Source organism: Sylvia atricapilla, chromosome 9, assembly GCF_009819655.1.
Source record: "Sylvia atricapilla isolate bSylAtr1 chromosome 9, bSylAtr1.pri, whole genome shotgun sequence".
NCBI classification, from domain to species: Eukaryota; Metazoa; Chordata; class Aves; order Passeriformes; family Sylviidae; genus Sylvia; species Sylvia atricapilla.
In genome coordinates this window covers 3,445,741-3,461,206 of record NC_089148.1, presented here as the reverse complement: position 1 = coordinate 3,461,206, position 15,466 = coordinate 3,445,741, and the positions used below count along the sequence as shown (strand labels likewise).

Sequence of the window (15,466 nt, the reverse complement as noted above, 5' to 3'; positions counted from 1 at the left end):
AATGGCCTTGTTATTGCTGTGTATTTGCTAGTCTTCAGCTTCTTCCCAGATCTATTTACAGCATGTCAGTCTGAACATTCCCAGAGCACAGCTCTAAATTTTACTTCAGAGATACAAACATAGAACAGTTAAACATATGTAATCCTGTTTTAGAAACTAAACTTTTAAAGTTTAAGACTTCTATTGTGCTTCTTTGGCTAAGTCCTATTTAAATATTGGTAACACTTAAAATTCTATAACTCTGCCACTATTTAACAGCTAACAGAAATCTTTGGTGTATTTAGGTTAAGAATCCATTAGGGTACAAGCTTCAAAATATAGACATTCAGGCAGCTCTGGCCCCTCTCCTGCAAACTGCTCAGTACTGAAGTAGATAATTGATAGAATCTAACACCAAAGTATCTGAATACAATCTCAAATGATCTGTGCCACTTTAGAGTTTGTAAAACTGTGATAAGAGAGTCACCTTATCACCACAACTCCCTTGTGCTCAGGTCATTGAATAAATTTAACAGTTACAACAATACACATAAATCCAGTTTCCTATTTTAAAGATTCTTTGAGATAATAATTTAAGAATAGGGAAAACTGGGGGGAAATTTCAATCTTAATTCTCATCTTAGTAAGATGGGAATCTTATTATGCAATTCTTGTGAGGAATTATGAAGATTATAAAATGACTTCAGATATTTTCTTTGGCATCATATTCACCGAACAAACACAGAATAATTATTTTTAAAGCAGACTTAAAAGAGAAAGCTTGATGAGGTTAAACTATACTAGATTTCATGGTGGCAGCAGACTTATAGTTCCAAATGGGTTTTTTTGAAAAAAACCCTTCTGTCTAGTAAGGAAAGAGCTAAAAATAATTAGACATAAAATACTCTCAAGAGTTTAACTTTGGTTTATAAACACAGTACAAGAAAGTGAGAAACAAAACAATTTAATTAGCAACTCACAAGAGATTTATGATTACTGATTTTTTTTTTTTTTTTTAATAGAAACTAAGTACTGTTCTGGAACAATCTTTAAATTTCTACTCTGCCACAGATAACCTGAAAATGGGCACATTAATGTGGGACCCTGATATCATTTATGCTCTAGCAAGGGTCAACCATGCCAATCCTTTATGACTGTTCATGGATTAAAACGACCTTGCAAATACTCCCATTTCTTTCAAAGTTAGAGTGTGGGGTACACTTTAGAAGACAAAGATTGAAAATGCAAGAAAAAAATGCATCTTAAAATTGTATAGAACTAAGTGTAGAAAATTAGACACCACCATTGTCTAGCTCTTCCCACAGTATTGAATATTAAAGATCAAAGAAGAACTAAGAGGCCAAATTTAGGCAGCCTAATTGTACTTGGGGACCATCAAATATCTTGTTTAGTGTCTTCATAAAGTATCATAAATCACTTTTCAGAAGAACCTAGTGCCTGTGTTCACTGGCTAGGCTCCAGAGTCCAGCCACCTTTAAAACCCTTCAAAAATGTCTCAGGTTCAAGGAAATTATATATTAATTTCTGTGTGAAACATAATTCAAAGTTTGTGTTTCATAGCCCTGCCTGCCTGCAAATGGGCAAATACCTGCCATTATAAATTTTCATGAATTTTAAATAGTCCTTATTCTTTTAGAATGCTTTCTATTCCACTTAAAACATTAACTCCGAGTGAGATGCAGAAAGGCAAACAATTTTTTAAATTAATAGCCAGATATGTAATTACATTTTCAGCCACTATCCTTAAAAGATATTTCCGAGCATTATTTTTAAAAGACCATCTATAAGATTTTTAAAAACTCTTAAAATCACAAGAAACACTCTTTCATATGCATCAAAACGCGCCTAAATGTTCAAATATTATGTAAACAAATTGTTTTCCCAAAACTATGCAGGAGACTTAATGAGTCCAAATAAAATATAAAATATAAAACTTAGTTGCCACACCAGCCTTCTGGTGGCCGACGGCTTCGTAAATTCGGTGGAATGTTATGGTCTGATCATGAATGTTCGTCGTTTGAAATATTCTGTACAGTGGGAGTTGTATCTAGCCCCAGTAAAGTCCCAAGGTATGACTGGTCTCTGGGATCCAGCATTTGCTCAGGCCTTACAGGATGAACAATGTTTGCAGGCTGTGGAGTCAGGGTGTATTTCTCGAGGAAGGAGAGCTCTGTGGCTCGCTGATAATCCGGCTGCTCGGGCTGCGGGGGGAGAATGCCGTGGGGCTGAGCACTGTGCTGCACCAGCTCTGCTTGGGGGTCTGGCATGGGAACGGGGACCAGAGTCACAGGCACACACACTTCTGGGGATACATTCTGCAGCAAAGTTTTGGCTTCTGATTGATATGCTTTGGACTGTTCCACGTACTGCTTAGCCTCAGTTTGGTAAACTTTGTCATCAGAGGTGTACTGCACGGGTAAGGAGACCAGCTTTTCCTCTGGAGAAGATGCCAATGCCTCTTCTGCAGCCTTAGATCCATGAACGTGATCAATGTGATACTTCAGCTTGTCTTTTCGTTTAAATGTTGCGTTGCAGTGTTGGCAGTTAAAAGGTCGAGCATCTGAATGAATAACCATGTGTTTCGTTAGTGTCTTCTTAATTCTGAAAGACTGATTACAGATCTGACACTTGTAGGGCTTCTCACCTGTAAAGATAGAAAAGTAACCATTAGTGATTCTGACTAATATCAAACCACACAGAAATGGGCAAATACCTTCCATGGATTACAGCATCAAGACCTACTATAAAACAATTGTACCGAAAACAAACTCTAATTTTATCATCTATTCTGGAGTCAAGAGAATCATCAGGAATTTGTTTGTAAGTTATACTGACATTCTCTTCTCCTTACATACGATTCTCTCAATACTCTGGACTTATGTTAGAATACAAATTAAATTAAAAAGAACACTCTTTTAACTGTTATTATATTGGGATTAAATGAGCTCAGTTTGTATGTCTATACATTTCAAAAGATAACGATTTTCCTAAATATGAGGCAAAAAACACCCAAAATCAAACAGAAAGGACATAACTCCAAAGGGAGTTCACTCCTTGGTTAGATTACCACTAGAAATGCAGTAATCTCTGGAGCACAGAAACTTTTAGAAGGTCTGGGTATATTTGGCAAGAGCACACATACCAGTGAAATAAAGGAGGAGGTGCAGAAAGTGTCCCACAAACCTGAGCTGAGCTAATCAGAATTCCAGCTAAACAACCATAGAACAGTATTCAGGAATGGCTAATATATAAGAATGAATAAAATCTTGCTGCTTTCTCCTACTCTTGTTCTGAATGCTCAACAACCATAACGAATAAAACAATTGAATCAATGCTGATGCATAAAAATACATTCCTACATGTTTTGTGGTTTTGTTTGGGTTTATTTTCTTTTTACCTGAATGTGTCCTAAAATGCATTTCCAAACTTGATTTCCCTTTAAAAACTTTCTTACAGACTTCACACTGGTGAAATGTTGCTTTATATCTTTAAAGAAAAAAAAGATATTTCATGTTATTTTTTTGTAACCAACAGTAAAGTTATGTCCACAGTCCTTTCTGAAATCTTTAACTGCAAAGCAGCTAAATACCAAACTTTACAAATTTCCTTACTTCTGGTCCTCCTTCCTGACATCTACATACCAATAAGGTCAATTAGATTCTTTTCAATATTCAATTTTATTCTCTATCAGGATGGCACTTAAGTATTCAAACTACTAAAACTTCTTTTTTAACTCCAAAAATCTTCTTAAGTAACATTTTTTTGCCCAACATCCACAAGAGGCTTAGACAGAATCAGGCCATAAATAACATTCTAGGCATGGGAGAATTTCTAGGTAGGCTACTGCCTACCAAGGGAAGAAAAAACCCCTGAATAAGCAACCATATAAATATAACCCAATAAAGCAGAATAAGCAATAAATAAGTACTTTTAAGTCTGACACGTCTTTAATGGCTTCTACACAACACTAATGAGTACTAACAGCTAAAGCACATCATTTGAAAAACAGCCAGAGCTGTTTATTTCAAACCTCTGAGAGGTTTGTTTTCAGAGCTCAAGAGTTTTAAAACCCTATTGCATTTTCAAGTTAAGAGGTACAACTTACAACTCAGCTTTCAAAGTTTTCACCCCCTTTTAGTGCCACTAATCTGCTGCCAGCTTCTAAAATACATGCTTACATTCTAAAATACGTGCCTACATGATGACTACTAATTCAGTTTTAACTAGTCTGCAATGAGAATATTACAGCACACCATCAATTAAAAACAACGCTGAGGCAGATAACTGACAAATCAAAATCTGATGCTTTTTAATGCTTTCATTTACTTAATTGTGCTACAAAAGAAATATCTACCTTAAATTGTGAAAGCAATTTTCTGACATTCCCTTCCAACTGAAATAATATTTCTGTGAAGCCTGAAGTGCAGGCATGACAAACACACACATTAGCAGAGTTCTGCTTACACATGCAAGTCCTACCAAAATCAGTTACAGTACAGAAGCATTTATGCAGATGTAAAAACCCAACACTTACTTCTGCCAAACCTTTTCTCCCAGATGAACACTTTTATAATGAACAGTAAGGTGATCTCGACGGCCAAAACATTTTCCACATTCCTCACACTGATGTGCTTTTTCACCTGCAAGGGCAAAATTGAATAAATTTTGGTTAAATCTTTTTGGAACTCATTGAATGTCTATGACCTATAATCATGTTCCCAAAGTTCAGCCAATCAAGCTCTTCCACACCTCACTTGGAGAAGGATTCTCTCTTATTCAAGAAAATTTAGACAGCATGGTGGTGCTATCAGAGTAAGGATATTACTACTACTTATATAGGACTGGTGCCTATCATTCCTACAAAGAACTTTTGTGTTCCAAGTCAAGAGACATTTCCCCAAACACTCACTGCGTGGGAGGTACAAGTGAATGACTGGGAATGTACTCTCTTCATTATGACCTGAAATTTAGTACCTTCACTATTTCAGCTGTTTTCAAGAGCTTATTGAAACATAACAATCATTTTCAGCTACTAATTTGTATAATTTAAAATTACACCTCAGTAGTTATCATTTTAATCATCCTGATGGACATAGTTACCTTTTTCTTTTATGCTGCTGTTTAAAAGTATCTTGATGCTTTTTTAGTCATCTTGAGATCCTCCACAAAGTGGCAGAGTATTTCTTCTCATGTAAATAGGGGTGTGGACAGTCAAAGAATGTAACTTTCTAGAGGGGGAAAGCAAATAGAGCAGAAAAGAGGACTTTTTTTCTTTTTTTTTTTTTTTTTTTTTTTTTACTTTGAGTTTTCAAAGATTTCTTTATTTCATAGCAGAAATGATTTGATTTCAAACACCAGGGAAGAAGCTGTCTTTCACATAAAAGCTCAGAAAGTTTAGACTCTGATCACTTTCATACTTCCACGCTGCTGCCTATAAAGTGTTTCACCTCCTAGAAGGTCATATTTCCTCTGGATCCTGTTGTGAAAAAGTCACTGGTGAATCTTTGCTTTTCCTATACATTTGATAACCTTTCTGCTGTTAGAGCAACAGATTTTTTTTCTTCCTCCTGATCATCCCCATCTGTTCATAGGGCAGATTCCCTCAGCCTTCCTTCCCTCTTTCCCACAAGAAAGACTTGAGAAACACCTATGTGATATTCTTACATGGAAGTGATCAGTGTACAAACTTTGACAGACTCTGACAGCTCCTTCTGTGTTGTGGCAATAATGTTTCACACAATTGCTATTAAAAAAAGAAATCTGAAATCATTAAAAAAATCCTCCTTTTTCACTTTTGCTTTCTGTCTTTATGATTGTTAAAGCAATTCATTGTTACATGTTTTTGACTGTCCCTTGGCTTTCTATGGTATCATGGAGGAAATATTTGGCTTTTAAACCTTTAAAACATGTAAGATTATCTCTACTTTAGTAGACTTTTAAAAGAGTGGCAGGAACTTTTTATCAGGCCTAAAACATTGCACATACTGAAAAAAAATCCATGATTAAGTTTTTATTTCAAAATAGTAATTTTGAAGCCAATTTCCAAAGAAAATACCTACCTGAATGTATTTTTTTGTGTTTTGTCAGATGGTCATGCCGAATAAATGTTTTCCCACATTCTTCACATTCATATCTCTTGTCGTCATGATGCACTCTTAGATGAAGTCTGCATAGTTAGCCATAAACATGACCATAAAATGCAATTTTGTTAACATAATCTGTACTGTTAATTCAATGCAAAATAGCAGAAAATGCAGTCTTTAATGCTTCACGTAAGTATCAGGAAGTAATTTGCAGCTGAGGTGCACCTGAATTGTTCTTAGAAAGCAAGAAAGAACTGAGCTGAACTCTGCTATGTGGAATTAATTTAGTAGAGTATTTTAGTCCTCTGCTTATTTTGTCTTCGAATAACAAAATGACAGAAGTTTTACATGTGCAAACCCCTCAACTGTGACAAAAGATTTGTAGAGGGTTTTGTTTGTGTTAAAGTCACTAATGTATTACAAATGAAATGTATTCTCACAGATTAGTAATACATTTTTAATACTGAAAGATGTTGAGAACATCTACTAAAGCCCTCAGAGGTGCAGTACATCAAACACATAGGTTACAAAGAATTATGTCAATAAAAGGAAGGCATATATATCATCAAACAAGCAAAACAGTTTAGCAGCTTAATAAAAATCTATACCTGTAAGAGCTTCCATGACGAAAACTCTGCCCACAAATACTGCAAAGATGAGGCTTCTCTCCACTGTGAATTCTCAGATGCTCTTTCAAAGTTGTTCTGTTTAACAAAGCCAGAAAAATTTAATTTTAAACAATGTCCTTGCCGCTTTAAAGTGAAATATACTATCATTTTCTCAATTTCTTTTACTGTGATGATCACAATATATCCAGTGACTGTATAAATTCAGATACACACACCGACACATGCATTCAAAGACAGTCTGGCAACCTACCTACTGAACCAACTGGGTCTAGAAACACTATCAGGAAAGAAATAAAACTGTCTTTTTTACTGTCCCAACGTAAATTTGGAAAACATACATTAAAGAAAACATCTTTCCCAAAAAATTGCAAGATGTTGTTGCACAACAAAGAAACTTAAGTTTCTTGAAACAGTAAGAAACTTAAGTGAAGTGAATGAGAGGTAAGACTTTCCTAATGTATTTGCACTTCATGATTAATTACCTACAGCTGTCACCTTTAATTTTAGAGGTGATCAGAAAGTCCCAGGCTACTTGTGGCTCTGACACTACGTTTTAATGTGTATTAACGTGTATAACGCTCTGAAATGGTCTCACTTGTGTTAAAAACTCCAAGCATGGTCAACAGCAATCCCAGTCTGCTAAGCACTGCTGTGCTCTGCTGAAGTTCAAACAGTCAGCCAAGCCCTTACCGTTCCCTGACGGATTTCCCACAGATGAAACACGTCCATTTCCTCTTTCCCCCGTGAGTACATTCTATGTGCCGCTTCAGATTCCCGGTGTCGTTGAACTGGCGGCCACAAATGTCACAAGGAAAAGGCCCTGAAGGGAGACAGACACACAGAGTAGGATTGACTGTCAGCTAAACTAAACAACAAGCCCAGACTGGTCACTTTCGAAAATCCTCATCAATTTATAAAGCAAAAGTTTTGTCTGACAAATGATTCATCTTTAGCACAGTCAGCATACTTTAGATAGATTTTGTGAGCTTTCTGCTAAGTTAGTTTTAAGATCTGGCATTTTGGCAAATTCCATGACTGTAAAGCGCAGAAATTTAGAATTCATCATCAAAAGCAATTAAGCCCACTTTAGACCACTTGAAATAAAAAAAATCTTATCACCCATCTAGTTCCTACCCAGCAGAAATAATCACTAGTATAAAGAAGTCTGCAGAATATTTCAGGAGGAAAGAAGAGGTCTTTGGAAAACTCCAGGAGGAATCTGACTCCCTAGCTGAGAATCAATTTTGTGCAAAAAAGTTTCAAACCACACTAACTTTAATTCTTCTCCCTCAAAATTCTGATTTTTTTGGGTACAAGAGAATGGCTCAAAAAGACAGCTGAACACAAAAGTAAAAACCCAACCAACAAAAATCCTTCAAACAACTCTCCCCCAAGAATGGAAGAGAGAATTGTAAAAGGAGGTGGGATAGAAACCAGACTGACCAGGGCATGAAATGGTGGGGGAATGTTTTACTTTAAATCTAGTGTTTACATGTCAGAAGGAGGTTTCTATACCGAGATGGAATTTTTCTTGATGTTTCAGTCTTGCAAACCGGGATTTAAAATGCTCTTCACAGTAGGTGCATTTGAAGGGTTTATCCTGAGAATGAAGGATCATATGCTCTTCTAAGTGAGGTCTTCGAGTGAAAGATTTCTTACAAATCTGGAATAATAACACATTTTGTCAAAGATACATCAGTTATAACCACATTCTTTTCCTATTCATAAACTCAGAACAGCTTATTTCATCTGCTCTGTGCACCAATGTAAGTTTAAACACATATTCTTCAAAACCCTACTCTATGCCAGAATGTAAAGCCTCACAGTCAACATCAAAACCAACCTGTGCTCTACATAAACCATAGTGGGGACTGCACTGTGTAGATTGGGATGCAGATCCATGGCAGCCCAAATCAACTAGGCAACTCCTGCATGCAGTTTTATGTTCCTCCCCAGTCCTTCTTCCAACTGACCCCAGCACCTCCCAGACTCTTTTCCCAGCGTGTTTCAACACAGTAACTCAGCAGAAAAGAACCCAATGGAAAAAAGCAAATAGCTTTGGCTTAGTTTTGGATGCTGAAACAGTTTAGTTGGACTGTTGTAGTATAAGCTGTTGTAAAAAGCTCAACAAAAACTGTTGCAGTATAAGCTACTGTAGAACCAGAGTCATACCTGTTTCTTTATTTCCTCTGGGAAATTCTCTGACAGCAGATATTGTAGAGAAAATGCCAATACCAACAAAGAAATAAAATTCAAAATGTGTTTTAGAACTACAGGACCATCACAAGCCTAACATTATGTGCACTTTTTAGTAATGCTTTCAGATTAACCAAAACCTAAATGTTCAAGAATTATTAGTAGTGACTTAAGTAAGCACACAGTACAATCACAGAACTGAACCCACAGCCCACATTTAGGCATTTAAACCAGGTATTACAATTTATCATCAGGGTCCTACAGTTCAACATAAACCAACAGTGCTCCCATTTTCCCTGTGAGACTCCTGCTGTTGTTTATAACAGCTCAGCTGAGCACTACAACTCCCACACATTAACTCCTGCAATCAGCTTCTCAGAGCACACATGAATAAGGAAATCAAAACCAGCAGCTTTATTTGTCCAAAACCTCATTAATGTCAAATACAGGTGTAAGCAAATCCCATATTTGTAGAAAGTATAATAGCCCTCTTGCTTTTCCTTACTATTAATAACTATTGTTTGTGTAAATTTGCTCATATTCCTCAAGGATTAAAATATGGTCAGCAAATCCTGTTGTTCACAAACAGATTACAGCATAAACCAATAACCATAGTGAATCCTGCAACTTACATCTGTGGCACCTTTGCCCTAAGAACACACCACACAAACTGAAAACAGTCACAGCACAGCACCCAGGGGTCCTGTTCAATGTCAAACTGCTGTAAAAGTTGGAATTCTAGCTGGTTTCAATTCAAATCCATTTTCAATGCACATGAACTGCACAAGAGCAGCAGCTCACTTCTTTAAAAATTTCTACTTACAATTTTTAATTAAAGAAAAACAACAAACCCACAAACCAGGAAGTGGAGTTTACCAAATCACTCCTCTGGTGACACACTTTCCCCAGAACGAATGCCAACAAGGTTGCATAATTGATTCCCACCATTAAAATGTTTCTTATCTAATAACAAACAGAATCTGTAACACATTCACACTGCACCTGGAAGATAACACCCTTTGATGAACCATGTAATAACCCTGAACTGTGATCCCACCCTGAACCATGACCCCACATGCACAATGAATGATACAAACTCCTACAGCTGACACCTCCCAACTTCCAACTGTATGTTTACAAGTGAAAGTTCCCAAATAAAGCAAGGTTAGTAATTATGTTACAGCCCCTAATATTACAGACATACAGCAGCATACAGCAGCCTGCATAAACGAAAAAAGAATCAAAAATCAAAAAGGAAACCGATTTCCTTCAAAAATAGTAACAACAAAACCTCACATCTGAAACCTTAATACATTATTTGGCAGCATATACATAGAGAATGGAAATTCTACAAACTCCTTTTTAGAGCAGATGTAGTTTCACACATACACCTCTCCCAGGGAAAAATCAAGGAAATTATTCTGTGATTTTACAACTAGAGATAAATTTAGCTCAGATTTACAACTCTGTTGACATGCATACACAGCTAAATGAGGAAGTGTTTAATATTTAACATATATTTTCCTATCAGTTGAGAGATCCTTCCTATAACAGTATCCTTTACGGTCAGTGCTCGACGTGTGTAACTAACAGGAGGGCAAATATTGTTTTTAAAGCATTTATAATACTCAAGTCTAATAATCTGTAATCTGATGTATTTGAAGAAATACTGCCTCTATTTTAGAATTCAAATTGGGATTATTTATCCAACCAGAAGCTGTACATATAGACAAAGTTCAGTCCTTAAATCAGCAGATGGAGGAAAAGCCATTGAAAGCCTCAGAAAGCCTCTCCCTTTGAAAGCTTTCTGAGATTTCACAGAAACACATATCAGATTTTCATTAAAGTTTACAGAAGGTAAACTCTGTATGAAAAACCCAAAAGTACTGAAGGATTACTTACATCACACTTCCAACCTTCACTCTTTGTCTTCTTGATAGAAAGAAATTCTTGTACATTCTCTGGATGAAACCTAGGAGAAAGACAGAAGCTGAAAGTATTCCTAGCTTTTCAAGATGAAGATAATCCAAATACTAAATATCTGTTCCTAAGCTTTAAATGTCATGGAAGTTGATCACTACACAGGCAGAACAGAATGCTGATGCTGAAACAATTCTAGTGACACAAGTAACTGGAAAGCAGTGTTGACTATGGACTCCTGTAGAACTTCACACAACATCTGACAAGACAGAAGGCAAATTCAACTTATGATTATTCACAAAGAAAAAAGAAAGAAAGCAGTGTGTAAGTAATAGTACCTTATAATTAGACCTGTCATAACTTGTTTATCTAAAAGAATCTCCACAGAAATAGTTCACATATTATAATCATTAACAGTAAAGCACTGACATCTAAAACTAAAGAAGGTATTTTACTCTGCCTTCAAATTAAAAGCAGTACAGGTAATTTTTAAGTCTGATGCGTTCTGACTCTGCTAGCTCATCTGAAAGATCCTAAAATTTATAAGAAAAACCTCTGGCAGAACCCAAATAGAAGCACTACTTCTATTTCTCACAGCAGATTAGGTGATACTGGTAATGCCCATGCCCTTTGAAAAGGCAGTTATTTGAAGAAACAGTTATAAAAATAATGCAGAATGTGCTGTGTTTATATATATATATGCTTATCTTCACTTTTTAAATTTAAAAAAAGCTGCTTCAGAAATGCCAGACACATTATGTCATACTTGCCTCTTCACGTGCTTCGCCAAGGTCTTTTTGCTTGCATGCAGCTTATTGCAGTAGGGACACTTGTGCTCCTTCTTATGGAAGTCAGTGTCACTGGAGTGTTTCTTCCTATGCACTGTCAGGTTGGACTTGGTTGAGTAGCGCTGGTGACAAATATCACATTCAAAAGGCTTCTCCCCCGTGTGGACGCGTGTGTGGCTCTCGTATTTGCCTGCACAACGAGGTCAAATCTGTTAGCATCAAATGCAACAGGTGTCACCTGCAATAGGCACGTTTGGAGTTTGTTCTATAACCTCTCTCACATGTAGAAAAGCTCTGAGTACCTTCTACATCCATCCAAAGATTCCTGCGGGCTTACACCACTGAAAACTGCCCAGTGCTCACCTGTGTGTTTGATCCACGGTCCCTCCAAACATTTTCATCTGCCTATAAGTCTGTGCAAGAGTTGCAAGTCACTCTTGTTCAACCCCACAGCACAGTCTGTTCTTAAATACTGCAAGTTACAGCCCAATTCTTTCACCACAATGAACATGAGCACCTTTGCAGAATGGGGAACAGCCTCACAACAAACTGGCAATCTTAGGGTACTTTCAAATAGCAGAACTCTGAACGAAATATACAAAACCTTGCACACAATCTGTATTTGGGAGCCAACAGACTTCCAGAAACAAAAATGCTACTCTCTCATTTCTTTCACACGGCTTGTATTCCCTCTTCTGTTTGCTAATTTTTCTGCAGACAAAATTCTGTCCTGTAGGTAACTCTACTTCGAGTCAATAGCAGCCTCTCTGTTTTGTACAAGATTTTACTTTTCTCTCTGTAGAACATACATGCATGCTGCTGCATTCTACTGTAAATTCATGAGCTTCTGCAGCTCATAAATTTAACAAGTCAATTGTCCATTGTAATGCAAGCTTATAAAGAAATACTTTATGTATTGCTTGTTTTAATGCATGCTTGTCAAGGATTTTTTTAGCACAGTACTAGAATTCTAAGTTACGGAAGTGCAAAGAGAAAAGGGCTTCCAATGTGTGCAGAACCAAAGTATACCATTTCAACCCTAAATACTCACAGGCCATTTATTTCTGCACAGTAGCTGTGCTTTTACACACTGTGCTAACTATCAGAATCCAGAGCAGTGGAAGAGAAATAAATGCAGTACTTGCATATTTTTAAAATAATGTGCTCGCAATAACTTATTCAAACTATTTAGCACCACAGAAATAACTAATACACTTCAAGAAAACAGCAGCACACTGGATCAGTGAGATGATCCAAAAATTCTTATATTCACTCTCCAGGACAGAGAAAAGGCTTGATTTATTTCCCACACAATCAGCACCACCACGAACAAGATCAACCTAACTCACTCTTACCTATTCGATCAAACTTTTTGTCACACTTGGGACACTGCAGTAGCTTCTTGCTACTGGTCTGAATGATGACTGGAGCTAAGCCTTCAGAAATATTCCCCATTGAGTCAGCTGCCTCAGAACCCTCTTCAGCATCATTCTGTTCCTTTTCGCTTTGTTCTTCAGATTCTGAATCTTCACCAGACATTTCCTCCTCCTGACCATCTTCATCCACATTGCACTCACTTTCACTGTCTTCAAATTCACTTCTCTCAGATGTCTCCTTGTCAGAACTGACTTTTTCCAAATTGCTGTCAGAGGCATCACCGCTTTCATTGTCACTGATGTCGAATTTAGCTGGGCATTTGCGGCTTCTGGTGGAGCGCCGGGTGGAGAAGCTGGCCTTCTCAACCATTTTTAACCCATGCTTTCGCTCCAGGGAAAGGGCTCGGTGGGCTTTAGCCAAATGGTTTTCTAAGGACTTCTTGTAACAGAAACTTCGACCGCAGAAAGTGCACTGATGGCTATTTAATAGTTTACCTGTCAGTTCACTGAGTGTTTCTACTGGTGTAGGTGCATCACTTACCACATCAGTCTGTACGCTGGAAACGCTTTCGTTATTTAGTAGCTTCACTGCATCTATGATGTCTAAAAATTTTGCTGCTTCCAGCACTAATGGAATTTCATTTTTATACACAAAAAACTCAGAAGTGTAAAGAAACTCGAGCAAATGTTGAAAGACAGAATGAGTGACATGATCTAACGTGACAACATCGGTGCTTGGATTTTTGCTCAAACAGGCATGAAAATAACTACTCCCAACAGCCACAACAACTTTGTGAGCACTAAATTCTTTTCCTTCTACAATTATGAGTAAATCACAAAACGATGGATGTTTCTGTCTGTCATCATTTAAGTATTTAAGCAGATTTTTGTTATATTGCAATGAGCTTAGGAGCTTTCTTTGTTCTGGTGATGGTGAAAGTTCTTGCGAAGATTCGAGCTGATCTGCAGGAGCTATTTCTGCAGATTTGGAGACAATTTCTTTTGCACAGTCCACTACAAGAATCTGTTCTGAAGTATCTTTCTCATGGCCAAGATGAACCTTTTCATTTAGACTTGCAGCGAGCCGTCTCCTTTTCTTCATTGCAAAAGTGCAACTTCAGGATCAGGAGCTTCATAGGTGATTAGCAAAGAATTCCCGTGAAGACTTGGTTCTGCTCCGGACCTTAAGAAAATATGCAACAGTAATTTCATACTCTGCAAAAGAATTATGATAAAAATTACTCTTAGCACTTAGACGCTACTTTAATTTTCAATAACACCTTCTGTATTTCACTGTTAGTTTTATGCATCTGCATAACCGAAGCTTTTATTAAATCAGGAGAATCTCCGCGTTGCAGACCACAGCATAACCCGGGGCGAGCCAGTGAGCAGACACCGCCTATTATTAGCTCTGAGGCGGCGGCCGGGCTGGCTTCGCTCGGCTCCCGGCCGCATTTAGCCTGTGCCCCGCTCCGGGACGGGCGGGCATGTTGTTATTATTATTACACCGAAGCTCGTTCTCTTTCCGTTTCACCCCAACAGGGCAAAGCCACCGCAGCAGCTCCTCGGGCCGGGCCGGGGCCGCCTGTCCCCGCCGTGCCGCCTGTCCCCGCCGAGCGGCCGCGCTGGCCCAGCCCGGGGCCCCGGGGCCGCCGCCTTTGTCCCCCGCCGAGGGCGGGGCGGGGCGGGGCCGGGCCGAGCGGGATCAGCGGCACCGAGCGCGGGGGCATCGAGGTCGCCGTGGTCCCGCGGTGCTTAAAATGGCCGCGCCCGCCGCTCTGTTCCGTCCCGCCCGGTCCCGTCCCGTTCCCCCCGCGCTGCCCCGGCGCTGCCCCGCGTGTCGCACCTGCGCGGCGCCGGGCGCTCCCCGGGGCCGCTCGGCCGCCCAACGCCGCCGCCCCCGCTCCGGCCCCGCGCCCGCCGCTTCCGGGCCCGCCGCCCGCGTCAGCGGGGTCACGGCGGCGCTTCCGAGCGGGGCGGGGCGGCGGGCGGGGCCGTGAGGGGGCCGTCAGGGGCCCAGCGCCGGGACGCGGCCCGCGGGGTCAAAATAGCGAGCGAGGGCGCGGAGAGCCGGTTCCGACAGCGCCTCGGGAGGGCCGAGCTGCCGCCGGCTCCGCGCCCGTCACACACACACGGAGCCTGCCTCCTGCTTTGCAGCACCGCGCACAGCGGCTTGTGAAATCCCCGGGTTTCGTGCTGCCCGTAGTTCTGCTCAGTAATACGAGTTTTCACTTGTTCTCTGCTTGAGTATGCTGAAGCACTTGACAGGAAATCCCCACTGCCCGTGATTTCCCGGGTGGCAAAGGAGCGGCCTCAGAGGGGCAGCTCCTCGGCGTGTGGAAAGCGCTGCCTCCCGTTATTCCTGCTCCATCCCTCTCCCGGGAGAACCAATTGCCAGCGACAATGTGACACCGAAAGAGAGCTTGTTTTCCTGACAGCCTTAAAGAAGGATTAATGCAGGATTAAGCTTTATT

The 15,466-nt window shown here is 39.4% G+C and overlaps 1 protein-coding gene across 2 annotated transcripts; it reads right to left on the bottom strand.

The window, feature by feature from the left end:
- Nucleotides 1–1,588: 1,588 nt before the first annotated feature.
- ZBTB41 (zinc finger and BTB domain containing 41) lies at nt 1,589–14,938 on the bottom strand. 2 transcript variants are annotated; one of them, XM_066324615.1, is made up of 11 exons: nt 14,839–14,938; nt 12,972–14,175; nt 11,599–11,806; nt 10,811–10,880; nt 8,228–8,375; nt 7,403–7,532; nt 6,692–6,787; nt 6,060–6,166; nt 4,535–4,640; nt 3,398–3,486; nt 1,589–2,644 (listed from the first exon to the last, which is right to left on the bottom strand). In XM_066324615.1, the coding sequence occupies exons 2-11, from the start codon at nt 14,092–14,094 to the stop codon at nt 2,001–2,003; spliced, it is 2,721 nt and encodes a 906-aa protein (XP_066180712.1). In that variant the 5' UTR covers nt 14,095–14,175; nt 14,839–14,938; the 3' UTR covers nt 1,589–2,000. The 2 variants fall into 2 exon arrangements, with proteins under 2 accessions (XP_066180712.1, XP_066180711.1); XM_066324614.1 differs by having other exon boundaries at nt 12,972–14,207; nt 14,839–14,932.
- Nucleotides 14,939–15,466: the final 528 nt, after the last annotated feature.